The 27,881-nt window shown below is 46.5% G+C and overlaps 1 protein-coding gene and 1 long non-coding RNA gene across 2 annotated transcripts; one reads left to right on the plus strand and one right to left on the minus strand.

The window, feature by feature from the left end:
- Nucleotides 1–24,107, plus strand: LOC115475346. Its single transcript, XR_003943011.1, has 4 exons — nt 1–1,139; nt 2,754–2,756; nt 5,918–5,921; nt 24,085–24,107. It is a non-coding gene; the product is annotated as an uncharacterized LOC115475346 (long non-coding RNA).
- SYNGR3 (synaptogyrin 3) lies at nt 1,389–27,820 on the minus strand. The gene is made up of 4 exons (XM_030210989.1): nt 27,645–27,820; nt 10,197–10,428; nt 6,753–6,895; nt 1,389–2,304 (listed from the first exon to the last, which is right to left on the minus strand). The coding sequence occupies exons 1-4, from the start codon at nt 27,741–27,743 to the stop codon at nt 2,095–2,097; spliced, it is 684 nt and encodes a 227-aa protein (XP_030066849.1). The 5' UTR covers nt 27,744–27,820; the 3' UTR covers nt 1,389–2,094.
- Between the last annotated feature and the right edge of the window lie 61 nt (nt 27,821–27,881).

The raw sequence follows: 27,881 nt of genomic DNA on the forward strand, positions 1-27,881 counted from the left end.
TTTAGGGTTCTTCTAACTAAAGTCCCTGACAGATCTGAATCACATGCTTTGTGTGTACGAAATCACTGGTGAAGCAGACATATGGGAAAAGTCTTTAAACAACAAACCTTAGAAACTTCTACAACGAAAGAACATCTCAATCTGGCAACACAGCACAGGGACAGGTGAGTAAATACTCCTTCCGTGACAGCGAAAAGAAACAGACCAGTTTCTTTTCCGTTTATCAGTTTTTCTCCCACTTTTCAAGATTCAATGGGGGCATCCTAAAAGCATCTTCATGGGCTGTTTCGTACAATCACAAAAACAGCCTACTTCAGTGCAGGTCGGACATTTCAAATCGACAGATACTAGAAGGCTGGTCCACGACGGAGCAGGTCTACAAATAGACTGGCAATGTTGCTCTTGGTGAACAGATACTGCGTACGAGAGTGGCAAAGGTGACTGAGCCTCACATTTCTCAACCCTAGAAACTCGTGGGGGGGGGGGCTTGTTTATGTTTTTATTGATAGATGAAACTAATTTGATTTCATCTATTTCACACTCAGTGGAAGATCTGCTACAGCTGCATTTGCCAGCAGCTCTTTTACTGTCCTCACAGAGGTAATATATTATGGCAAGAGAGAGCTGCAGTATGACACAGCCCTGCAGGTTCTCAGGATACTCTAGGTCAGAGATGAGGGGAAGGTGTTATGTGTTCTGGGGATAATACCAAGACTGTTTCCAAACTCTGCAACAGCGTTCCCTCTAAGAAACTATCACTCGCCCTCATGTCCTGTGCGGTTTAACCTAGTTTATCTGGTCGCAGCATGACTGGCAGAGGCAAAAGTCAACCTAAGCTTGGACACTGTAGGAATGTATTCGATGTTTCCTTTCTTACAGCTCTCATAGTGTCAGGATTACTAAATGCTGAAGATCCTGAATGACCATCTGTCTTTCTGGGGCAGCTATAGCTGAAGCCTGGGAATGAGCATTTCTGCATGTCCCTCTCTTCCCACTGGAAGGTGGGATTTCTGTACTGTGTGACTATACCTGGATCTTGTCTTCCTTTTTATCACTTCAAAAACTTATTTCTCTGCAGGGAGCGTGCTTTACATACAGTAAAGCCATTCCACCCCCGAGATGGCTGCGCTAATTTGAATGTACTGTATGATGTACAATGCAAGAAGAATGTGTGGGTACCCTGGACTGGTGATCTCCCCCCCTCCCCAGCAAACTCAGAAAGCAGGGCTTTTTTCCTCTCTCCTAGGAGAAGGTTGAATCAGACGGCTCAGGCAGTAGCTCCTGGGAAGGAAAGGGGAAATGGGACTTGATATACCGCCTTTCTGAGGTTTTTGCAACTACATTCAAAGCGGTTTACATATATTCAGGTACTTATTTTGTACCAGGGGCAATGGAGGGTCAAGTGACTTGCCCAGAGTCACAAGGAGCTGCAGTGGGAATCGAACTCATGTACTGCTCAGCTCCCTGCCTTGTTTAACATTTATCCAAGCTCAACCTGGGTCATATAAAACCAACATGAACGTTAAGACGAAAGCGGCTGGAATCTGCAAAAATCTAAAACCATACTGGAGACGGCTTTGCTCATTGAGAAGAGACATTTAGAGCTGGCGAAGCCAATTACCTCTGGTTTAGCTGGGAATGTGCACAACGGATCGATCAAATCACGTGGCCGTGGAAGAGGAGGTGGCCGTGGCTGCAGAGCGGGTTTTCATCTCTATAGGGATGCGAGCAAGTCTCAGACTTAGGTCTGACAAGCTCAGAGTAAAAAGCAGATGCACACCTAGCATTCTGTGGTTTTTCTTCCTTCCCAAGATATTTCAGAGAAATTTTGTCACCTGGCATTTCACAAAGTGAAAAATGATTCCTACTCTTTTAAACATAGAGGGAACACTGCTTAGTTAAGAGAAACACCCTTAGTAGGGGTAAGACACCAAACCAATTACCACTGTACAGAGTTCACTGCACAACTAGCTAATAGGACGTCACCCACACAAAGGAAACGCTACTTATTACGCGTGTGATCAGCCGGGTTACCTGTACTGAACCATGGCTAGACTTGGCCTTTTTTTTACATAACGTAAACCTTTTGTCCTTTTAATAAGTTGGCGTTTGATAACCTTCCAGACCAGTGTTATGGGTCTCAGTGAAGGGTGGGCTCTGATAGGCTTCAGTGCCTGCAACGCCGCTTCCGGTCGAATATCCTTGGTATCCGTTGCTGGGGCCGGTGTCCAAATGATCCGAGGTAAAGAGAGACATGTCGGTCCCCAGCCGGTACTGGTGAAATGCCTTCACGGTAAGAACCACCTGTGAGCACATTAAGAAAGAAAAAAAAGGATGGTGTTAAACATTACAGAGCTGATCGAGCAGGATCCAGTCTTCCCAGCAGTGGCGTTCCTAGTGGGGGGGGGGGGGGGTGCCGCGCGCGCCTGTCCTCCGTTCGTTTCATGCTTCTTCTCTGCCCCGGAACAGGTTACTTCCTGTTCCAGGGCAGAGAAGAAGCATGGAACGAACGGAGGACAGGCGCGCGCGGCACCCCCCCAGCGGAGTGCACCGGGGGGGGGGGGGTGTTCCTTCACGGGGGGTGTCCTTTCGCAGGGGGGGGCGCTGCACCCGGAGGGCGGGGCGCATCGGCGATCTGCCCCGGGTGTCAGCCCCCCTAGGAACGCCACTGCTTCCCAGCATCTCCCCTTCTGCACCCACAGCATGATGGCTCCCTGATGAGAGGCAGATGTGTGCATGCCTTTCTAGCAGAGCTGGTCAGAAGCAAAGAAAGAGGGGCCCCTGAAGGGAAGGAATAGAGAAACAGGATGTTCATAACGGTTGCTCAGATTTGGGAAGAAACACGGATATAGGCCTTGCACAAGGCTGATAGGAGCTGAACCGGAGGAATAAAGACAGACAGACAATAAATAACACTAAATATTCTTTAGACAGTTGGGGGGGGGGGGGGGGGGTTGTGTCAGAGACCCTCAACACTGCAGTCCAAAAAAAGTAAGATATGGATCTGTTAAATTTAGAACATTAAAGGTAAAAAGTGAGGGGTGTGTTAATCCCAGATCATGAGTCATAAAACTAAATGAGGTCAGACATTCAACCCCCACTTCAACCAACAAATGCTGTTTCTGCAAACCATTCACCCAGCCAGTGGCATTCCTAGGGGGGCTGACACCTGGGGCGGATCGCTGATGTGCCCTGTCCCCCCGGGTGCAGTGCGACCCTCCCCCCCGGCGAAGGAACACCCCCCCCCCCCCCCGGGTGCACGCCGCCTGTTCCAGGGAAGAGAGAGCACAGAACGAACGTAGTGGACAGGCGCGCGGCACCCCCTCCAGCGGCGTGCACCCGGGGCGGACCGCACCCACCGCACCCCCCCTAGGAACGCCAGTGGACCCAGCACAACTTTCAGCGACAGGGATCTTGTGCATTCAGGTCCTGGTGATCGGAACAGCAATGCTAATGACATGCAAATTTAAGCGTGGTCATAGCGTTGATCATGAGGGAATTCTTGGAGCGTTAAGGGGACGTGCTGAAGAGCAAGCCCAGGCACAGTCCTCCTATAGAAGAGGTTTGACAGGTCCGGACTTTTCTCCCAGACCTGTCAAAAGCCCTGGTGGTACGGTGGATACCAGAACCTGCACTCCCCCCCCCCCCCCCCGAAAATAAATAAAACCCTAGTGATTCAGTGGGACACTTATCCCGGACCCCAAGCTCCCCCCCACCCCCCGAAGGCTAGCCTTATGTGGTAGTTAAACCCTGCCCGCTGCATCCCAGAATGCACCAGGCAGGGCAGTGAACCACCATTTTGAGGAGAGACTGCTAGTCCCACCTCCTTTCTTCAAGGTAGGGGGAGCGCCACCGCTAGACCACCAGGGCTAGACTTTGGGACAGGGGAGGTTGGAGTCCTGGCTAAGGGTCCCACTGGACCACCAAGGTTTTATTTGCTTTTGGGGGGGGGTCCACCAGACCTCCAGGGCTGTGGCGGCCGGTCTCCCCTATTCCCCCGATTGGCACAACCCTAACGCCAGCTCCGAGTTTGTGTCGGGTTTGCGGTGGGAGGAGCGCCCTTGCTTGGTGCGCTGCCCACTGAGTATTGGGGAGGAATGTGGGACACCCTCTTTCACATTCATTTGCATGCTCATGGAATTCAGAGCTGGGGAGCTCATTATTTCAAGCGCTCGCAGGCTCTGAATGTTCAGCGGTAGCAAATGTGGGTGTTAGACCGGCGCCAATCGCCTCTAGCGTCCACATCTGCTTCTGAGCATCAGGGCATCAATAAGTCACACATTTCAGTATTAAACAGCATGAATGCCATCACCCATCTTTTCCTGAGAGGACTGGTGGCCTCTCTTGCTTTCTTCTTCATCTTTGTGGGTTTTCAGTCCTACGACAGCAGGAAGACCTGACAGAAACTTTACCCCACACATACCCAATCACACACGTTTGGCCCAGCACGCATGTCAAGGGGCCCTCCTCTAACGCATTCTGAGCCACCGCTGCGGTGCTGTAAGGGTAGTTCAGTCAGAAAGGAAGCCCAGGACCTTTCAGCCTACACTACCCTAGAGAGGCCTGCTGTGTCCCTGCCACTCCGCAACAGGAACTTATGCCTTTGTATCGCTCCATGGTGCAACCGCACCCCGAATATTGTGTTTAATTCTGGTCACCACATTTCAAAAAAGATATAGTGGAATTAGAAAAGGTGCGGAGAAGGGCGACGAAAATGATAAAGGGGTTGGGACGACTTCCCTATGAGGAAAGGCTAAAGCGGCTAGGGCTCTTCAGCTTGGAGAAAAGGCGGCTGAGGGGATATATGATAGAGGTCTATAAAATAATGAGTGGAGTTGAACGGGTAGATGGCAGCGTCTGTTTACGCTTTCCAAAAATACTAGGACTAGGGGGCATACAATGAAGCTACAATGTAGTAAATTTAAAATGAATCGGAGAAAATTTTTCTTCACTCAACATGTAATTAAACTCTGGAATTCGTTGCCAGAGAATGTGCTAAAGGTGGTTAGCTCAGCGGAGTTTAAAAAAGGTTTGGACGGCTTCCTAAAGGAAAAGTCCATAGACCATTATTAAATGGGGGAAATCCACTATTTCTGGGATAAGCAGTATAAAATGTACTTTTTTGGGATCTTGCCAGGTATTTGTGACCTGGATTGGCCACTGTTGGAAACAGGATGCTGGGCCTGATGGACCTTTGGTCTTTCCCAGTATGGCAATACTTATGTGCTTATGCAAAACAAATCAGAGAAATTTTTTCTTCACTCAACGTGTAATTAAACTCTGGAATGCGCTGCAAGAGAATGTGGTAAAAGCGGTTAGCTTAGCGGGGTTTAAAAAAGGTCTGGACGGCTTCCTAAAGGAAAAGTCCATAGACCATTATTAAAATGGACTTGGGGAAAATATTTTGTACTTTTTTGGGATTGGCCTCCGTTGGAAACAGGATGCTGGGCTTGATGGACCTTTGGTCTGTACCAGTATGGCAATACTTATGTACTTATGTCTGTGGCAATGTGGGTGGGGACACAACAAGCCTCTGGGCCTTTCTATCTTATCTCCCCTTGTGATGAGCTCTAGTTGCCTGACTGCAACAGCAAGATAGGGGAAGCACTGGGGAAGAAAAACAGGGAGATGCTAGTCTATGGCATGGGGAAGAGGGTTACAGTGAAATACTGGACTGTGGCAGCAACGGGGGACGGATGAGGGAAGGAGGGGAGAAGGGATGGGGAAATGTTGGAACCTACAGGGGAGGAAGATGAGGGACACGGAGATGCTGGATCACTGGGGAGGACAGGAAGGTGTTTCTGGACTGCAGAGGGAGGGAGAGGGGACATGCTCGACTGAGGCAACTGGAGAGAGAATTGGGAGAAGGAATAGAGAGGAGATGGGAAGATGATAGACTAGGAAAGGAAAGAGAGAGAATGGTGAGATGCTAGAATGGGGGTGGGGGTTAAGAGAGAGAAGGGAGATAATCACAAAGGAATACAATAGGCACATCTCCAAATTTATAACCTGAATGCACTACAAGAAAACCTTCACTCATTGGTGTCTCTGTTAACCAGCCCTATAACTCTGCATCACAGCATGAGACAGTGATTCCTGAAAGACATTAACGGGGAGGTCAGTTGCTACCGTCCCTTTTCTTTTGGCTTAGCACTTTCCTCCTGCAACTTTGTATTTACAGCTCAGTTGAAACGAGGGTTGTGATTGGCATTCCTGTGCAATGACCTAGGGATCTGCCATGTTTATATCCTTCTCCTGCCCCCAACATAGTTATGGCTAGATTTACTAGAAGATACTACTGCAGTACTGAGCGTTACTACGCATTAGTGCATCTCATTCTCTACCACATCGCTCTGTATTTGTTTCATCACCGGAGGCCGCCTACGCCACACTGAGCCTGCAAATAGGTGGGAAAATGTGGGGTACAAATGCAACAAATAAATAAATACGTGTATTTACCAGGAGGTCCATTTTATGGCGTGGGACCTATTTACTAATAATGCGCGTTAACAGCATTAGCACATTTTAGTAAATCTCTCCCTTTGTCTGGCCACTGGAATGACCAAATCTGGCCCACAGGTGTCACCCTTGAGCAATAACCATCACTCTCCTTCCCCCTGTGTCTGCTGTCTTCACTGCATCCCCAACCAAGAAGCTTGGAGCCATAAGTATGACTTGCCAATGTCCAGTGGTTAATGCAGACCCTGCCGTTTGAGATATGCATTAGATATTCAATGTTCTGCTCTACTTACCCAGGAGATAATGGAGAAGAAAGAGAAGGTAATGGCTGCCCTGGCGGCATCACCTTTCTGGAGGATGACTGGGTTGTCTCCTGTCCTCTGCCACTGGTTGGTCAGAAAGCAAAAACCTACAAACCACAGGAATGCCAGGAACCCTACAACACAACAGCATCACACAGCACTGTCAACACAAACAGAACGGCATCAGAAAGTGCAAACAGATTTTGCTCTACAACAATCACTAATCGATTTCCCTAGGATTTGTGATTATTTTGGGGGGTGGCCTGGCAGTTTCCTGCCGCTCCTTGGGGCTTTCAGCTCAGATGCAACAGGCATGAGCCTTCACTTGCATCAATCTAGGGTTTTTAAAAAACACCCCCTCCAACCCATTCACCAGTGATTTGGAGCAAAAGCCTGACTCGTTCTATCAGACAATTTCCCTAAAGGTTAAGGAAAGGTACCCAACGGCGGCAGCGGTGGAGATCGAAGGGGTTGGCGGTGGGGGGGGGGGGGGGGGGGGCAGGGCCAATTCTACAGGGGCCCACACCCCCATGGCCCCATGTAGCTACACCCCTGCTACTACTCCGTTAACTGAGTAAATCTCTCTTTTTCTGCACCCTTCTCTTCCACTGCTAACTCCAGACTCCGTTCCTTTTATCTCGCTGCACCCTACGCCTGGAATAAACTTCCTGAGCCCCTACGTCTTGCCCCATCCTTGGCCACCTTTAAATCTAGACTGAAAGCCCACCTCTTTAACATTGCTTTTGACTCGTAACCACTTGTAACCACTCGCCTCCACCTACCCTCCTCTCCTCCTTCCTGTACACATTAACTGATTTGATTTGCTTACTTTATTTTTTGTCTATTAGATTGTAAGCTCTTTGAGCAGGGACTGTCTTTCTTCTATGTTTGTGCAGCGCTGCTTACGCCTTGTAGCGCTATAGAAATGCTAAATAGTAGTAGTAGTAGTAGGTTTATCTTGCTGCACCATATGCCTGGAATAGACTTCCTGAGCCGGTACGTCAAGCTCCATCTCTAGCCGTCTTCAAATCTAAGCTAAAAGCCCACCTTTTTGATGCTGCTTTTAACTCCTAACCCTTATTCACTTGTTCAGAACTTTTATTTTATCATCCTCACTTTAATATTCCCTTATCTCTTATTTGTCCTGTTTGTCTGTCCTAATTAGATTGTAAGCTCTGTTGAGCAGGGACTGTCTCTTTATGTCCAGTGTACAGCGCTGCATAAGTCTAGTAGCGCTATAGAAATGATAAGTAGTAGTAGTATTTTTAAACATATTTCTGTGATTGTTTTTTTACATCAAAAATTTAGACTGTTGTGTAAACCAATTAAACAAAACTCCCCTTTTAATGCATTTTGAACTACATTTTTTTTTAGATAACACAATGTGAAAATGTCCACAGGATGAAGAGTTCTACATAGCAATGATACAAGAAATGTTACAGGGGCTCATTTTCAAAGCACTTACACTTACTATGCAGCTTTACAAGTCCAAGTGCTTTGAAAATACGCCTCATTGGCTCTCTGCTCGGCCTCTCTTCCTGAAATATTTACCGAAGATAGTAAATTTCCAACCAGGTACTGCTCAGAATTCATTTCTAAGAGTGGCTGACTGCCCCCAAATGGAATATTAAAATCCCATGCCTGCCTTTCGGTCAACAGACTACAGAAGGGCAGGAGAGTACAGGTTCGTCTAGACTGAGGTTGCAGTACCACATCTTCTCTGTAAAGAAAACCCGGCAGTTGTGTAATGTCTTTCCTGCTTAAAGAGGGATGTGGGACATGGCGATAGTAATCTGCAACACTTCCCTACAAGGTTGGAATCCCAGAAAATAGGGCGAGGCTGGAGAAGAAGCAGCGCTAAGGATAAACCCCAAATTTCTGCAGGTTCTCTCTATGTCTCAAAAGAATCTTCAATCTATTTATAAATAAAATGTTAGGGGTCGATATTCAAAGTGTTTAACCAGCCAGAAACGGCTTCTGGCCAGTTAAATCGCCTGTTCAGTGCTAACAATTCATTTTTAGTGGCTAAATTAATCCCCTTATTTTCTTACTCCTGTTACTCTATCTTACCTATCCATATGTTCCATCTTTGCTTATGCTCTATGCTGTCTATTAAAATGTTTTAATGTGTATTGTGTTGGCACTGTAATGTTGCAGACTATCCAGCTTATAATCGAAAGTAATCGCCGGCTATTTCCCGACACAAATCGGGATATGGCCGGCGATTTCGCAAAAGCGGCGAAAAGCGTATAATCGAAAGCTACATTTGTGACAGCTTCGCCGCTTTCCCTTCGCCTCGCCGGCGAAAGTTCAAAGGGGCGTGTTGGCAGCGAAGCGAAGGCAGGACATGGGCAGGCTTGGGCGTGGCTACCAGATGGCCGGCTTTCGCGGATAATGGAAAAATAAAACCCAGCGATAAGCAGTATTTCGCCGGGTTTACTTGGTCCTTTTATTTTCACGACCAAGCCTCAAAAAGGTGCCCCAACTGACCAGATGACCACCGGAGGGAATGGGGGATGACCTCCCCTTACTCCCCCAGTGGTCGCCAACCCCCTCCCACACTAAAATTATTAAAATACAAACCTTTTTTGCCAGCCTGTATGCCAGCCTCAAATGTCATACCCAGCACCCTGACAGCAGTATGCAGGTCCCTGGAACAGTTGTTGTTGGTTGCAGTGGACTGCAGAAAGGCAGAGCCAGGCCCATCCCCCCCCCCCCTACCTGTTCCACTTGTGGTGGGTAATGTTGAGCCCTCCCAAACCCCCCAAAACCCACATGTAGATGCCCCCCTTCAGCCCTTAGGGCTAGGGTAATGGTGCACACTTGTGGGCAGTGGGTTTTGGGGGGGATTTGGGGGACTCAGCACACAAGGGAAGGGTGCTATGCACCTGGAAGCTAATTTGGTTGTTTATAAAAGATGTTTGAAGTGCCCCCTAGGGTGCCCGGTTGGTGTCCTGGCATGTGAGGGGGACCATTGCACTACAAATGCTGGCTCCTCCCACGGCCAAATGCCTTGGATTTAGCCGGGTTTGAGATCGCCGGCAGTTTTTTCCATTATCGCGGAAAAACAAAAGTGGCGATCTCAAACCCGGCGAAATCCAAGGCATTTCGCGGGCCACACCGTATTATCGAAAAAAAACAATGGCCGGCCATCTTTTTTGAAAATATGGTTCCGGCCAGCTGTTGCGCCGCCGCCAAAATAGATCGCTGGCGACGTTCGATTATTCCCCTCTATGCCATACTTTGAATATTTTTACTGCGGTAATTCTCTATTGCTTATGTTCGACTTATTCTTGCTGTGCACCTGCCTTAATGAATTCCTTCAGAAAGACCGTAAATAAATCCTAATAAATTAATAAATGATGTGACTCTCTTAATAATTGTTTCTCCAAGGCTGAATTGCCCAACTGGCTTCATTTTGCTTCTGCAACCTACCTGAGCACGCCAGGTCCAGCAGCACGGCTTTTTTCCTGTCTTTCACGCTGCTGATCTGGGGGAAGTATATGTCCAGAATAAAGAAGAAGACGCAGGCAAAAAAGGCCATGAAGCCAATTGAGACGCCGTAGTTACAGGCGGCCTCTGAAATGAAAATGCATCGCAACTGCTCAGTGTCTATGTTGACGTAGCCCTCGTTCAATATGGATGCAAAGACCACAATGGAGAAGATCTGAAAGAGTAAAAGAGACGGAGGCTGTAACTGGCTGCGGCCAACTGTGTTGTTCAGAGAAAAAGCAGCCAGCGGTCTGCTCTAGTTCACCTCCCAGGCGTTACAGGGTCACAGACTTACAGAGGGGGCCATTCTACAACAGGGCATCAAAGATAGGCGCCTAGATGCGGTCCGTTGAGCGCAAATTCTGTAATGTCATCTGGGCGCCAAGATTCTGTTATAGAATTACCAGCATAAATTAGCATCTGCGCGCCAACCATTAGATAAGCCATATGCATTGCGCCTAAAAACAGCGCTTTAGCACGTAACTTACAGTATTCTGTAAGTTACGCACTTAAATGTGAGCCCCGCCCTTGTGTTGTCCCCCCACCCCCGTGCATTTACATGACAAGCAAACTATGCACCTAAATTACAGAACAGCGCTGAGCGTGCAGCTACAACTCACTACATTCGCCTACGTAAGCACTAGCATCCTATAATTTTACTACGCAAATGGTGCTTATATTTAGGTGTTACAGTTCAAGGTCCATCTTTATTTAATACTAGTAAAACAGGCCCGTTTCTGACACAAATGAAACAGGCGCTAGCAAGGTTTTCCTCGGAGTGTGTATGTTTGAGAGAGAGCGTGTGTGTGTGTGTGAGAGAGAAAGTGTGTGTGAGAGATGGAGTGTGTGTGAGAGACAGTGTATGTGTGTGTGAGAGTGAGTGTGTGAGAGAGAGAGAGAGAGAGAGAGAATGTGTGAGAGTGTATGTGAGAGACAGAGTGAGTGTGTGTGGGGCTCCGAGTTCCATGACCCCCTCCTTCCCTCCCTCCCTCCCTCCCTCTCCTCCAAGTTCCAGGCCCCCCTTCCGTCTGAGGTGCAGGCCCCCCTCCCTTCCTCTCCTCCCCTCCAAGTTCCATGCCCCCCCTCCCTCTCCTCCCCAGCGTGCTCCATGCCCCCCTTTCCTCGGAGTGTGTATGTTTGAGAGCGAGTGTGTGGGTGAGAGATGGAGTGTGTATGTGAGAGAGAATGAGTGAGAAAGAGACAGACAGAGTGTATGTTTGTGTCATAGAGAGAGTGTGTGAGAGACAGAGTGTGTGTGAGTCTGTGTGTGTGAGAGAGAGAGTGTGTGAGAGAGAGTGTATGTGAGAGACAGACAGTGAGTGTGTGTGTGTGAGAAAGTGAAGCCTTGAAGCATTTGTGTGCTCTGTAAGGCTCCATCTCCTCAATTGATGACACGTAGTTCCGGAACGTTGCAGGAATGCTTCAAGGCTTCACTTTCTCAGCTTCAGAATGTTGGAGGTGCGTTTTATTATATAGGATAGCACAAATTGAGTAGTAACTAAGCAGTTTAGAAAATTAAAGGCCCCTTTTGCAAAGCGGCAGTAAGGCCAACGTTGGCTTACCGCTGGCTGAAAAGGAAGTACCAGCGGCTACTGCAGCAGCCCGGTGGTTGTTCCCACCCCCAGTACGCCATCTTATCCGCCGCTACAAAAATCTATTTCTTTTTGTAGCACCGATGTGTACGTGGCAGTGATCAGGCAGTGCCGTAGTCTGCCCAGTTAACACCGGGTTGGCGCTGGAGCCCTTACCACCACCTCAATGGCTGGCGGAAAGGGCCCTCCCCACCCCCTTGAAATGGCCGCACGGCAAGTGTTTCAATTGCCGCATGGCCATTTCTTAAAAAAAAAAAAAAAAAAAAGACCTGCAGTGCACATCAAAAACATGTTCCAACACCAGCGCAGGCCCCCTTTTGCCACAGCTTGGTAAAGGGACCCTAAAATAATGTGGGGAGAGGGAGGAAAAAGAAATAAAGATAACCATAGAATCAAAAATACAAATAAGGGCCAAGAAAAATAATGAAGCCTCAAGAAACCAAAGTGTGTGGGGGTGGGGGGAGGTGTCAAAAGAATACAAGCCAATCAGTGGCAGAAACGAGAACAAAAGCGCAATAACCTCTGGATTGCAAGACCGGTGCTCTAACCACTAGGCCACTCCTCCACTCCATTGGCACACTTAGCTTTTGCTGCCACTGACATGGCGTAAGAGGGGCACCTAAACATGGGCAAGCCAAAGTTCACATATACGGTCCAGTGCATTTTTTCTAGCAAAATAGGTGCCGGTACTCAAATGCCAGGCCACCCTTCAGGGGCAAGGTGATCACTGAGGGACCCGCCCCACAATAGCCAGGCCCCCTGCAACCAGTCGCAGAACCTATGACAAGGCAGAATTGATGTGTAGAGCCTGAGCTCTTTTACTATAACTTGGGGCCATGGGTCAATTTTAGTAGACAATGGAAAAGGTGCCGGTACTCAAATGCCAGGCCACCCTTCCGGGGTGGGGTGATCACTGAGGGACCCACCCCACAATAGCCAGGGCAGAATTGGTGTGTAGAGCCTGAGCTCTTTCATTAAAACTTGGTGATCATGGGTCAATTTTAGCAGACAATGAAAAAGGTGCCGGTACTCAGTACTCCCAAGTACCCCCTCAAAAAAAGCCCTGCATATACCACTATTCTATAACGGAATCTTAGCACCAAAATACTGTGTGCAGAGCACTGGAGTATCTAGACTGAGGAATTGTCCATAAACATGTAAAGTTCTAATACACACGTATGAAATAAACAACCAACGTGTTTCAGTGCAAGATGTAGAGAAAATAGAGAGAGAGAGAGAGAGAAAAGTAGAAAACTTAAAACGAATCGGAGAACATTTTTCTTCACTCAACGTGTAATTCATTGCCAGAAAATGTGGTAAAGGCGATTAGCTTAGCACAGTTTAAAAAAAGGTTTGGACGGCTTCCTAAAGGAAAAGTCCATAGACCATTATTAAATTGGACTTGGGGAAAATCCACTATTTCTGGGATAAGCAGTAGAAAATGTTTTGTACTTTTTTGGGATCTTGCCGAGTATTTGTGACCTGGATTGGCCACTGTTGGAAACAGGATGCTGGGCTTGATGGACCTTTGGTCTGTCCCAGTCAGGCAATACTTATGTAATAATGCTTGAATGATGAAAGTTGATAAACCAATTTCTAAATCAACATAATCTGTTAAATACTGTGGCCCGTTCGCACAAGGGTCTAAACTGTGAAAGAAAATGTTAAATCAACAGCGAAAGTTCACTGGAAGCCGGTGCAGTATTTTCATGGTCTGACCAATTAAACTTTAAACGGAGGCAGGCAGCAATATTCTGAATCCACTGAAGCCTTTGAATCTGTTTCTTTGGCAGCCCTATAAAAAAGGGAGTCACAGTAGCCCAGTCTATTTACAGATGACTCTCTGGGGGAAAACTTCGGCAGTCCTGGCTTTGCCTCACTCTTTTACATGGACAGGTACTTCTGGCTATTATCGCCTCCTACTCCTTTGGGCTTCTGGCTCAATTGGATCCAATTTCTATTGTGCTGTGGAGCCATGAACCTTCAATTTCACCTATCTGGGGTGTTTCCTCCGTCCCAGCTCAGCAACAGTCCTTAGTCAGAGGCTGCAAACCTCAGCTCCCTCAAGAGCCTGACTAACATGGATCCTGAGCATGGCCACTAGGTGGTACTGTTGAGCACTGACTGAGGTACCCTCTCCCTGGGCTGTGAATGCTGCCTCCAAAGAACCCCCTTCTAGCTTATGAATCAAATTCAGATCAGCATTCCAGGGGTTCTCCATCCAGTCAACTATTCAAGATACCCTCAATGAATATGCATGAGACAGATCTGATTTGAATGGAAGTAGCGCATGCAAATTTATCTCATGCATATTCATTCTGGATATCCTGAAAACCCGACTGGTTAGGGGTGTCCCGAGGACTGGGTTAACCTACACTAAACTCTGCAGGAGTCCTTCGCCTGCTTTCCTGCCAGTGGCGGCTGTGCCTCAAAATCACATTTTCATTCACCAGGGGCAGGAATGTCCCCTGGGAGTCCTGCAGAACTTGCGTGTCCCTCGTGATTGAAAATTCAGTTTTGAGACATTGCCCCACTAGCAGGAATGCATGCAAAGGAATCCCGCACGGCAGAGGTATGCATAAAAACATGATCTGGTCCCTAGTTAATTCTATTCGTACTTTCCCCTCAACATCCCCAAAGTTTTCTTTCCCTTCCCCGTACCCAACCCTCACTTAAAAGTTCTTGTAAATTCAAACAAAAATAATACGTTTTTCTTGCATATTTAACAATCATTTCAAACTATGTAAATATAACCATCTAAAGGCCCAGCACTAAGTTTCATTCTACGTTCCTCGATTGTTCATCCTACAACTGAAAAGAAAGTTCTGATGACCTGCTGGTGGCAGGAGTTCCAAGCAGGGAGCAGGCAACACCTGTCACGTTTCGGCCACACGCGGGACCTTTGTTTACAGCAAATAGCAAGAGATGAACAGAATTCCTTGTCCGAGCTTGATAAGCAATGTATCCATTTAATGGGAAGGGAAATGGGACTTGATATACCGCCTTTCTGAGGTTTTTGCAACTACATTCAAAGCGGGTTACATATATTCAGGTACTTATTTTGTACCTGGGGCAATGGAGGGTTAAGTGACTTGCCCAGAGTCACAATGAGCTGCAGTGGGAATTGAACTCAGTTCCCCAGGATCAAAGTCCACTGCACTAACCACTAGGCTACTCCTCCACTCATTCCACCAATAAGAGCCAACCTCATCAGTGATGTCACAATGGCTTGATTGCCCGATACTTGGCTCACTTCTGATATTGTGATGTCATAAGGGAAAGGGGGAAAGGGAAATGGGACTTGATATACCGCCTTTCTGAGGTTTTTGCAACTACATTCAAAGCGGTTTACATATATTCAGGTACTTATTTTGTACCAGGGGCAATGGAGGGTTAAGTGACTTGCCCAGAGTCACAAGGAGCTGCAGTGGGAATTGAACTCGGTTCCCCAGGATCAAAGTCCACTGCACTAACCACTAGGCTACTCCTCCACTCATTCCACCAATAAGAGCCAACCTCATCAGTGATGTCACAATGGCTTGATTGCCCGATACTTGGCTCACTTCTGATATTGTGATGTCATAAGGGAAAGGGGGAAAGGGAAATGGGACTTGATATACCGCCTTTCTGAGGTTTTTGCAACTACATTCAAAGCGGTTTACATATATTCAGGTACTTATTTTGTACCAGGGGCAATGGAGGGTTAAGTGACTTGCCCAGAGTCACAAGGAGCTGCAGTGGGAATTGAACTCGGTTCCCCAGGATCAAAGTCCACTGCACTAACCACTAGGCTACTCCTCCACTCATTCCACCAATAAGAGCCAACCTCATCAGTGATGTCACAATGGCTTGATTGCCCGATACTTGGCTCACTTCTGATATTGTGATGTCATAAGGGAAAGGGGGAAAGGGAAATGGGACTTGATATACCACCTTTCTGAGGTTTTTGCAACTACATTCAAAACTGTGGGACAACGGAGGGTTAAGTGACTTGCCCAGAGTCACAAGGAGCTGCAGTGGGAATCGAACCCAGTTCCCCAGGATCAAAGTCCACTGCACTAACCACTAGGCTACTCCTCCACTCATTCCACCAATAAGAGCCAACCTCATCAGTGATGTCACAATGGCTTGATTGCCCGATACTTGGCTCACTTCTGATATTGTGATGTCATAAGGGAAGGGGGGGAAAGGGAAATGGGGCTTTATATACTGCCTTTCTGAGGTTTTTGCAACTACATTCAAAGCGGTTTACATATATTCAGGTACTTATTTTGTACCTGGGGCAATGGAGGGTTAAGTGACTTGCCCAGAGTCTCAAGGAGCTGCTCAATCACTGAAGCTGTTTCCTGGCTCTTGAATAAGCCTCCCCCCCAAAAAAATTCCACCTCTGATTCTTCTTGTTTTGGACATTTTGTTGACAGTTCAGCAATTGGCTGCACCTCAATTACAGCTGGATCTGTTGCAAGTGTTTGCAGTCTGCTAATGGTTCAGCTCCACCCTTGGACTATCATCAGATCTAAATGACCTTCAGCCTTGGATCCAGCAACAGTTGCTGCTAAGTGTGTCTCTGTAACTGTAAAATATCGATCCGGGTGATCTGCAAGACGATTCTTTAAGGATGTTATCACATAGCTGTCTGAGGGGCCCCTTTATTAAGCTGCACAAGCATTTACGCGTGCCAAAATGGAGTTATCGCCCGGCTACCACGTGGCTCTGGAGGTAATTTCATTTTTGGTGCGCGGACAAAAATAATCATTTTTATTTTCGGACACGCGTATTGGATGCACGCCAAGAGGCATTTGACGCGCGTTGGTCATTATCGGCCGGTTACCGCGTGAGACTTTACCGCTAGGTCGACGGCTGGCGGTAAGGTCGCAGACCCAAAATGGACGCGTGGCAATTTTCATTTTGCCGCATGTCCATTTTCGGCAAAAATTTTCAAAAAGTCTTTTTTTACAGGCGCGCTGAAAAATGGATCGGTGCGTGCCCAAAACCCGCACCTACGCTACTGCAAGCCATTTTTCAGCGTACCTTAGTAAAAGGACCCCTGAGCTTACAACTGATATTTTGTTGGGATCACCAGATGTAGCGAAGGCTTAGTATCTGCCGACAGTCCTTTTGTACTCCTATCAAATAGTTCCAACACCATAACAACTTCTGCCAGCAGGGGTCCTCGATTGCACACAATTTGGTCAGGAATTGCTTGTTTGCCTTCTCCATATTCTCTGCCACAGATTTCAACGTCCGTAGAAGCTGTTCCACCGAGTTGACACGCACTGCTCGAGTGTTTTCTTCAGTGAACAGTTGGCTTTTGTTCCCTTAGTGAGTGAAATCACCTCTTTGCACAATGTTATAAGCTCTCTTACCTCACTGGGATCAGCTTCAAGTTTTTCGTGGCTGGAGTCCATGAAAGAGAACGAGACTGAGATTACGACCTGTTCAACCTATCCAGATCTCATCCCGAAATGCTGCTTTCATATTAGCTGCATTACCAGTCACATAGATGAGACTAGCTCGGTGGAGATTATACTCTGCCAAATTTTTCACAGGACGAGTCAGGTTGAGAATTTAAGGTCTTGAGATTATTGTTTGTTTATATTGTTTTTTATTTGTATTTTAACTGCTTTTACTTATTTTATGTATGTTTTTTCTTTATTATGCATGTTATTTTGTAAACCACCCAGTACTGTGGGTAATACGGAATATAAGTTGGGGAAATAAATTTTAAAAATAAAATGCCCGCATTAAAAAGCGGTTAGCGCCTGATTTGCGCACACATCGTTATGCACAGAATGCTCAAAGGGCTCGAGTGTGGGAGTTAACATGTGCACTAAACATTCCTGCAAATTGTACTGAAATGCATTTAATTGGGATGTTAAAGGTCAGTAACTATTCCTTCCTAATGCACAACAAAAGAGCTGCAACGTACAGACGGAAACGAGGGCCCATAATGCCAAAAATTTAAGGCCAGGTCAGGGGCAGCATAGAAGGTTTTCAGGAGAAGATTTCTTGTCAGTTTTTCACATTGCACTGCGTTTTTTTTGTTTGTTGTTGTTTTCTTTTGCAAGAGGAAGGAAGCGGTGATAGAGATGGGAAGGCAGAAGACCTAGAGAACGTGAATTTAAGGTTTCGGGGGGGGGGGGGGGCTGACTCAGGAATAACGTCAGGAAGTACTTCTTCACGGAGATGATGGTAAACGCCTGGAATGTCCTCCCACGGGAGGTGGAGATGAAAGGAGTAACAGAATTCAAAAATGCGTGGGATAAACGCACAGGAATCCTGTATGGAAAGAATGGAACCAAACAAGCTTAGAGGTGAATAGATCACGACTCGAGTAATTTGAATGCAAGGCCAGTGCCAGGTAGACTTCTAAGGTCTGTGCTCTGATCATGGCTGAACAGATTTGGATGGGCTGGAGTGGAGCTTCAATCACAGCTTGAAGAACAAGGCCAGAGTTGGGCAGAATTCTACGGTCTGTGCCCTGAAAATGGCAAGAAACAGCAACAAGCAGGCCAACTTGTAATGAAATATTCTTTAATATGAAAATTACCCAACGTAGCCACGTTTCGCCAAACAGCTGCATCAGGGGCTTACAACACACTGTTGGACGAAACAAACATTAAGACTACTTACAACAACAAAATTAAAATAAAATATTTATTTAATTTGTATCTCACATTTTCCCACCTATTTGCAGGCTCAATGTGGCTTACAATTTTCCGTCATGACCTGGAGTATTGTGTTCAGTACTGGTCTCCGTATCTCAAAAAAGATATAGTAGAATTGGAAAAGGTACAGCAAAGGGCGACGAAAATGATAGTGGGGATGGGACGACTTTCCTATGAAGAGAGGCTGAGAAGGCTAGGGCTTTTCAGCTTGGAGAAGAGACGGCTGAGGGGAGATATGATAGAAGTGTATAAAATAATGAGTGGAATGGATCGGGTGGATGTGAAGCGACTGTTCACGCTATCCAAAAATACTAGGACTAGAGGGCATGAGTTGAAGCTACAGTGTGGTAAATTTAAAACGAATCGGAGAAAATTTTTCTTCACCCAACGTGTAATTAGACTCTGGAATTCGTTGCCGGAGAACGTGGTACGGGCGGTTAGCTTGACGGAGTTTAAAAAGGGGTTAGATAGATTCCTAAAGGACAAGTCCATAGACCGCTATTAAATGGACTTGGAAAAATTCCGCATTTTTAGGTATAACTTGTCTGGAATGTTTTTACGTTTGGGGAGCGTGCCAGGTGCCCTTGACCTGGATTGGCCACTGTCGGTGACAGGATGCTGGGCTAGATGGACCTTTGGTCTTTCCCAGTATGGCACTACTTATGTACTTATGTACTTATGTAATAACATGCATATTTAAAATTATTAGAAATCATATATAATTCTTACATGCAAGCTCTGTAACATTAATTTGTGAACAACTAAAGTAATATTAATAACATGAATATTAAAAATATATTAAAAAAATTATTTAAAATCATATGTACTTCTCACATGAAAGCTCTGTAACATATTTGTGAACAGACATTTAAAATTAATAAAACTACTACTACTACTTACTACTTATCATTTCTATAGCGCTACTAGACGTACGCAGCGCTGTACACTTGAACATGACATGTCCAAATGCATAAGACATGCAAAGGTGTTCAAATAAATCATAAGCAAATCAAATAATAAACATAACAATATTATAGTGAATCAATCAATTTGTGCTTTAAAACCTTTCAAAGCATACTTGTGTTTAAAATGATCTGAATGACTGTGACAAGTCACAAATGTTTTCATATCCAAAAGGGACACATACAGGGTTTCAAGAATACTTCCCCTTAGTAGACTTGTGCATTCAAGACCTCCTAATAAAAACCCTTTTTTTAAGTAATACATCGACTTCTAAACAAAAGCAACAAAATAGGAACAAAATCAATGTACTTGCTACCATATCTACTATAATAAAACTCACCCTCAACATTCTGAGGACACTGACGTCAGTGAAGCCAAGCCCTGACTTCCTTCAAAAAGGTTCGAAGGTTCGTGGTGGTGAAGCCACCAAAATCACTCCGGGCCCCGCCCTCGAGGGCGGAGCAATGGCAGAACAACGAAGGGGTTGGCAGGGAGGGAGGCAGGGGTGGGAAATTGCTCTGGGCCCTGCCCTCAAGGGCGGAGCAATGCCAGAACAACGAAGCGGTTGACAGGGAGGGAGGCAGGGACGCGGGGGGGGGGGGGGTGGGAAATCGCTCCGGTCCCGCCCTCGCATCAAACGTCATGACGTTGGGGGCGGAGCAATGCCAGAACAACGAAGGGGTTGCTCAGGGAGGGGGGTGTTGGCGACGAAAACCTTGCTAGCGCCCGTTTCATTTGCTCTGAAACGGGCTTCTTTTACTAGTAAGTACATGCCATACTGGGAAAAGACCAAAGGTCCATCGAGCCCAGCATCCTGTCCCCGACAGCAGCCAATCCAGGTCAAGGGCTCCTAGCAAGCTACCCAAACGTACAAACATTTTATACAAGTTATTCCCGAAATTGTGGATTTTTACCAAGTCCATTTAGTAGTGGTCTAAGGACATCAAACTATTTGTCATCCAAGCTGCTCACCTTGTCTGACAGTGAAAAAGGCCATTTTAATACTGGCTGAAGAGTTCATACGTCACATACTGAACTTACTGGATAAGCAGTTTAAACCATGATTAAACATCATTATTTAGCATAATAATCATACTTAAACTTTATTAAAACATTCCTTTATTAAAAGTAAATTTTAAAAAAAGCGCCAAAATCAAAATTACACTTCACAAAACCAATTATATTTTTAGAATCTACTCAAAGTGCCCTCCTAAAATCGCTAATTATTATACAAAATCACTGCTGGAATCTCAAAAAAATCACTATGTTAAAAACGCTATCAGGCTTATTTTCCAAAGAGAAGGGCGCCCATCTTTCGACACAAATCGCAAGATGGGCATCCTTCTCACAGGGTTGCCCAAATCGGCATAACTGAAAGCCGATTTTGGGCGTCCTCAACTGCTTTCCATTGCGGGGACGACCAAAGTTCACGGGAGCGTGTCGGAAGCGTAGCGAAGGCGGGACTGGGGCATGCTTAGCACATGGGCGTCCTCGATCGATAATGGAAAAAAGAAGGGCGTCCCTGACGAGCACTTGAGCGACTTTACTTGGTCCATTTTTCCTTACGACCAAGCCGCAAAAAGATGCCCAAACTGACCAAATGACCACCGGAGGGAATTGGGGATGACCTCCCCTTACTCCCCCCAGTGGTCATCAACCCCCTCCCACCCTAAAAAAAAAAAAAACTTTTTAAATATTTTTTGCCAGCCTCAAATGTCATACCCAGCTCCATGACAGCAGTATGCAGGTCCCTGGAGCAGTTTTAGTGGGTGCAGTGCACTTCAGGCAGGCGGACCCAGTCCCACCCCCCCCCCCACACCTGTTACACTTGTGGTGGTAAATGTGAACCCTTCAAAACCCACCAGAAACCCACTGTACCCACATGTAGGTGCCCCCCTTCACCCCTTAGGGCTATGATAGTGGTGTACAGTTGTGGGGAGTGGGTTTTGGGGGGGCTCAGCACACAAGGTAAGGGAGCTATGTACCTGGGAGCTGAAGTCCACTGCAGTGCCCCCTAGAGTGCCCGGTTGGTGTCCTGGCATGTCATTGGGACAAGTGCACTACGAATGCTGGCTCCTCCCAAGACCAAATGGTTTGGATTTGGTCGCTTCTGAGATGGGTGTCCTTGGTTTCCATTATCGCCAAAAATCGGAGACAACCATCTCTAAGGATGACCATTTCTAAGGTCGACCTAAATTTTGCGATTTGGGCGTCCCTGACCATATTATTGAAACGAAAGATGACCGCTGATCTTATTTCAATAATACGGGTTTCCCTGCCCCTTTGCCGGGACGTCCTGCGAGGATGTCCTCAGGAAAACTTGGGCGCCCCTTTCGATTATGCCCCTCCACGCGTTCCAGCAGCCATCTTGGATGCATTTCAATGACGAATTCGACATCATAGAAACGGGGAAGCATCTCACGAAGCTCCATTAGTGTCTGATAAATGTTTAAGATCAACTATATGTCCAGAATAGTATAAAAGAACTTAAAACTATTATAAATATAAATCAAATAATTTATCATTTAAATACATGATTTGAAAAATAAATTATCCGATGTAATTGTCTAAATTAACATAAAATTTTTAATAAAAGCCATAATGAAAAACACGAATTGCATAAGAAAATCAATTACATAAAAACATTAATTAAAATAATACTATCATAAAAATCTTAATAAAAACATGCTTAAATAAGGTCTGCATGCACGTGAGTCTGAGCAAAACCGAGAGTGAAAGCAGACATCAGTGCCTGGGTTTCTGTGCTTAAATATGAGCGTTTCAAAAAATCAAAGTGCAAACTATTTTTAAAAGGCTCATATTTAAGGACGCAGAAGAAACGCACCGATGTGTGCCTGAACTTCTGGGTCGGTCTGGACATGCACGCAAAAGCCACGTTTACTTCGAATCCTTTGTGCGCATGTACCAGACACAGTCCCCCCCTTGCTTTTAGTTTGTTAGCGTCAATTAACCGCGCATATCATTTGCATAAGATGTTTTTTAGCATCGCTTTGCAATTTCTTTGCACACCTTTTTTGCATTATGGGATTTGTGTAATGTTCTTCTGCTCCAGGCTTTGAGCATTGGACCCTCAGTCACCCATCCAGCAGGAAGCTAAAAACTTCGAAATGGTGCCACATAAGCGACAGAGACAGTGTTAAACCTTCTGGGGCTCAAGACAGAAACTACATCTCCTTCAGCGTTAAGCATGCTTAGAGGCTTCCTACAGCATGGGGTCCAGGGCAACTGCCCTGATTCCACCCCCCACCCCCAACGCTGGCCCTGATAGGCGACACTTGGACTAATTTAACATAATTCTGGACTACCTTTGGGAAGCCACGCTACCCACAAAAAAAAATGATTCTAGTCCAATAAACAGATACTGTCTACTATCTTAGCCTGAAATCAAAGTGTTATGACAAGCAAGAATATTCTCTTTAGACCGCGGCATTCAGTCTCCCAGAGATGCATCACATTTTCACACCTTTTGCAGAGGGTGAGACCACTTTTTTTTTAAGCAACACATCACAGTCATTCTTTTAATATTCATCAGTTCCAGCTGTTGGCTCTCTTTGGGGAAACTCTGGGGCTCATGCAGAAATCCAGCACGGGCGGAAGCACCCGGTCAGAATAATGTCTGCACACAGTATTATGGCCACAAGATCAGAGAAGTGTTTCATGCAACAGACAAGGCTGAAAAAATCCAACCGTAGACACTGGCACACAGCCTGTTAAGATGAACAATAATAAGGTTATGAGAAGTGCATGGTAGACTTTAAAGCGAGCACAATTCTAGAATCTGTTGAAGGGTTAGTTCATTCTTCTGCAGTAGGGTTTGAGGACAAAACTTGCTGAGCTTTGAACATTCGCTTTAGACTGGTTGTAGCCGATATAAGGCAAACATTATTTAGCAAGTAATGCACAAATAGGTTTTCCGTGGCCTTAGCGTATGCCATTAACAGCTACCCAAAACCCTATGCAAATACATTGCAAGGAGCTTATTAGTATTAAAATGAGCATTCCGGCCAATGCACAGACCTGAGCGCTTACCTTTATTGTGCAAAATTTTATGGGAGGTCTGGACCTGTCGTTATGGGGAGCAGCCTGCTTGCAATGTATAGTGCAAGTAGACTGCTCCCCATGGTAGGTGCTCAGGCCCCCCCCCCCCCCAAGCTAAAAACTTCCCTGGTGGACCTCGATCCTCCACCCCGCAGCCCCTCCCAACCCCAAGCAAAAATCTCCTTGGTGGTCTACTGACCTCCTCCCCCCCCCCCAACATACTTTAAAACGTTGGAGGCAGGAGGGCAGCTCTGGGCCCATCCTGCACAAAATGGTGGTGCCGAGCCTGCAAAAAATTATGAGGGTTCCATGCACAAGTCTGAACAGAAAAAAATAGCATTTGCATGTGTTCTGAGAACCTGGGTTCGATTCCCACTGCAGCTCCTTGTGACTCTGGGAAGTCACTTAACCCTCCATTGCCCCTGGTACAAAATAAGTACCTGAATATATGTAAACCGCTTTGAATGGAGTTGCAAAAACCTCAGAAAGGCGGTATATCAAGTCCCATTTCCCTTTCCCTATTTGAGATTCTACATGGAACGTTGCTAGTGGAGGAGTAGCCTAGTGGTTAGTACAGAGCACAACCCATCAGTCCAATCCTGGGCCGGTCCGGAGGGATGCTAAGGAAACCCTATAGGCTTACCCTGATTTGTGCACAAGTTCTGCGTGCTTTCAATTTGAATGATTAGCTTCTTGCACCAGTAGGCAAAACTTTTTGTTAGGTTTGCCTTAGACGCTATGCACTCAGCCGTTGGCACATGACTCTATCACCTGGCTTCTGCATCAGCCCCTCCATGACTTCCAACCAGAATTCAAAATACAAACTTGCTGATCAGTGCTAAATGTCTTTGGATTCTTTGCCAGACTTATACAAATATCACGGAAGTGAATGACGCTTTCCAAACCAAAGGGTTCTTCCCAAACACTGGGTGGAAATGTAAAAAGAAAGAAACAAGGGCTTGTGAGGCCCATCCAGGCTGGCCAGTTTAATTTCTGGAGCAGTGGCACAGACCAGGCTTGATCTCTGGCTTTACTATCACTTTTTCATTCATTGGCAGATGAAGTTCAATGTTGACAAGTGCAAAGTGATGCATGTGGGTAAGAGGAACCCGAATTATAGCTACGTCTTGCAAGGTTCCGCGTTAGGAGTTACGGATCAAGAAAGGGATCTGGGTGTCGTCGTCGATGATACGCTGAAACCTTCTGCTCAGTGTGCTGCTGCGGCTAGGAAAGCGAATAGAATGTTGGGTGTTATTAGGAAGGGTATGGAGTCCAGGTGTGCGGATGTTATAATGCCGTTGTATCGCTCCATGGTGCGACCGCACCTGGAGTATTGTGTTCAGTACTGGTCTCCGTATCTCAAAAAAGATATAGTAGAATTGGAAAAGGTACAGCGAAGGGCGACGAAAATGATAGTGGGGATGGGACGACTTTCCTATGAAGAGAGGCTGAGAAGGCTAGGGCTTTTCAGCTTGGAGAAGAGACGGCTGAGGGGAGATATGATAGAAGTGTATAAAATAATGAGTGGAATGGATCGGGTGGATGTGAAGCGACTGTTCACGCTATCCAAAAATACTAGGACTAGAGGGCATGAGTTGAAGCTACAGTGTGGTAAATTTAAAACGAATCGGAGAAAATTTTTCTTCACCCAACGTGTAATTAGACTCTGGAATTCGTTGCCGGAGAACATGGTACGGGCGGTTAGCTTGACGGAGTTTAAAAAGGGGTTAGATAGATTCCTAAAGGACAAGTCCATAGACCGCTATTAAATGGACTTGGAAAAATTCCGCATTTTTAGGTATAACTTGTCTGGAATGTTTTTACGTTTGGGGAGCGTGCCAGGTGCCCTTGACCTGGATTGGCCACTGTCGGTGACAGGATGCTGGGCTAGATGGACCTTTGGTCTTTCCCAGTATGGCACTACTTATGTACTTATGTACTTATACCGTGGACCCAATGCATCCACTGGCAGGCATTCCATGTACGGACACGTGAAAGACCTTCCCGAGTCTTGACCCCCCCCCAAAGGTGGAGACACATGGCCCTGACAGATCTAAATGCTATAAAGACTGTTCATCAGAAAGGCGGTATATCAAGTTCTAAGTAAACACAAAGAAAACCATTAGCGCAGCTCCTAGAGGGGTTGCCCCAATCTGTCTGACCTATATGATTAACTGTACATTTGCCTTATTAGATTGTAAGCTCTTCGAGCAGGGACCGTCCTTCCATGTTAAACTGTACAGCAATGCGTAACCCTAGTAGCGCTTTAGAAATGTGTAGTAGTAGTAGTAGGCCAATGCTCAAACGTTGTCACTAATGTCTGCGACTGAACATACCAAAGAATAGCGATCGATGCTCAAAGGAAATTGCATGCAAATGTTGAGATGCGTGGAAAGTCTGTTCGGTAGGGAAAGCACCCTGTCACATGGGCAGAACAGTCTTGTGGTAAGTAGGGGCAGCCTGACCATTAGGCCAACTCTGTTTCATAAGAGGCTCAGGCAGCCGCAGTAAAGGGAAGAGGCGGGTGCCAGCGGTGGCAGGGCAGCGTTGGGAATCGGAACGTCACCGTGAAGGAAAGGGGGGGGGGTGGCATCTCGGCCCCAGAGAGCAGCATGTTAACTCCGAAGCGTTGATGGACGCACATGCCCAAGCCAGAGGAATGGGAGGCGGGGCAAAATGAGTGAAGTAGATGTGCTGAATTACTCAGGAAAAAAAGCGCAAATAAAATACAAAACAAGACAAAATAAAAAAAGAACTTGGCTTGAAAAATGGCAACAACTGCTCTTTGGACCCTGCCGTAAAGGCGTGTGTCATAGGTGTTTATTGTGATTTTATACCGGCCTCTTTGCTGTTCACATCAGCTACGTTAGCTTTCGGGCCAGTGCTTCCTTGCAGTTTGCAGCAGTACTCCATAGACTTTAGTTTGGGTATTTTTTTGTTTTTCAGCTTTGTTTTCTATTATTTTCTATTTTTTCGGTATGAATCTATATATGATTTCACTCTGTGAGGGTGGTGGTTTTTTTTTTTTTTTAAATCCTTTGTCATGTGCCGTAAAGTGAACCATTACTATGCGTGCATCATAGACGGCCTTCATATGTGAACGATCGTGGACGATTCTTGTTGGTTGCTTTTTTTGTTGTTGTCTTTCTATTGGGTTTTTTTTTTGTTTGTTTACTGTTGTAATTTGTGTATTTTTATTTTTATTTTTGTATGACAGAACCCTTTCCGTCTTTATTTTTTAAGGTTACAGTTCTGTTCTGGGCAGAAAACGCATGCATACGATGCATGCGCATGAAAAGTGCACATGCCGAGAAGCTGCCCTTTTACATGCGACGCCACCTCGGACCTTGAACATTACAGGTAGGTGTTCCCTTCTGTGCACTGCATGAAAAATTTTGTGTATCACACGGAAAGCTCGTTTTAATACATTTGCATCTGGTTTTCGGCCGCTGCTTTCGCGACCGGTAAAAGCAGCGCCGAAACCCTTAGAGCATTAGGCGCACAATAACGTACGCGCAAAAGCGGCTAAAACAATTCAAAATGGCCTGTTACAAACCTCCTAAGCTTTGAGCATCAGCCCCTGAGTTTCACTTTCGGTGCACAGAGGCACAACATAAGCCAGCAGAGCCAGGACAGAAGAAAAGCACATTCAGGCAGGGACTTTCCACTCTACTCTCCCTGCAGAGTCCAGATACTTCAGAACAAGGCACTTTCACTTCTGCTTTTTCAACACAATAATAACTAGAAAAAAATGTAGTGCAGTGGAAACCCCCTCGGGGAGCATAAGATGATGGTGGAAGAGTAGCTGCCTTCTGCCCTTGCACTTGCATAGACATCACCCTGCCCTGCTAGCCCGATTGCCTAAATCAGTAGCCAGCACTGCATTGCATGAATCTGATAGCTGAGGCGGCTGCACTGCGCGTCCACCATCAGCTGAAGCAGCAGAGCATAACCAGCCCAGAGATGTGCGCTGTGGGCCGGGTACCGGGAGGCGATCGCAAGCCCTCCAGCCACAGGCACGTCTGCTGCTGCTGCTGCTGCGCCCTCTGCCCCTCCCCCAGGGCCAGTGCAGGTACCGCAGGCGCCTCCCCCCCCCCTCCCTCTCTTACCCAGCAGATGATTCTCAGTATGGTCTGAGGCCGCAGGAGGAACTCGAGGGGTTCAAAGGAGCCCCCGGCCCTGCCGGCTCCGTACGAGGCCCCCTCCATAGCGCCGATCGTGCTCCTGCTGCTGCTGCTGCACCTGCTCTGCTGCTGCTGCCTCGCCCGCTCCTCTCGCTTCCTCTCTCTCTGCAGCGTTGCGCCTGCGCGCCAGACAGAACAAGGTGATCGCGAGCGACACTCAGC

This window comes from Microcaecilia unicolor, chromosome 8 (genome assembly GCF_901765095.1).
Source record: "Microcaecilia unicolor chromosome 8, aMicUni1.1, whole genome shotgun sequence".
NCBI classification, from domain to species: Eukaryota; Metazoa; Chordata; class Amphibia; order Gymnophiona; family Siphonopidae; genus Microcaecilia; species Microcaecilia unicolor.

Excerpts from the sequence above, each read along its gene's own strand:
- SYNGR3 (XM_030210989.1), bottom strand. The coding sequence starts at position 27,743 with ATGGAGGGGGCCTCGTACGGAGCCGGCAGGGCCGGGGGCTCCTTTGAA. Across the intron at positions 10,429-27,644 it reads TACTGAGAATCATCTGCTGG|ATCTTCTCCATTGTGGTCTT; the intron begins GTAAGAGAGGGA and ends TTACTCTTTCAG. Across the intron at positions 2,305-6,752 it reads TCTTCTCCATTATCTCCTGG|GTGGTTCTTACCGTGAAGGC; the intron begins GTAAGTAGAGCA and ends ATGTGCTCACAG.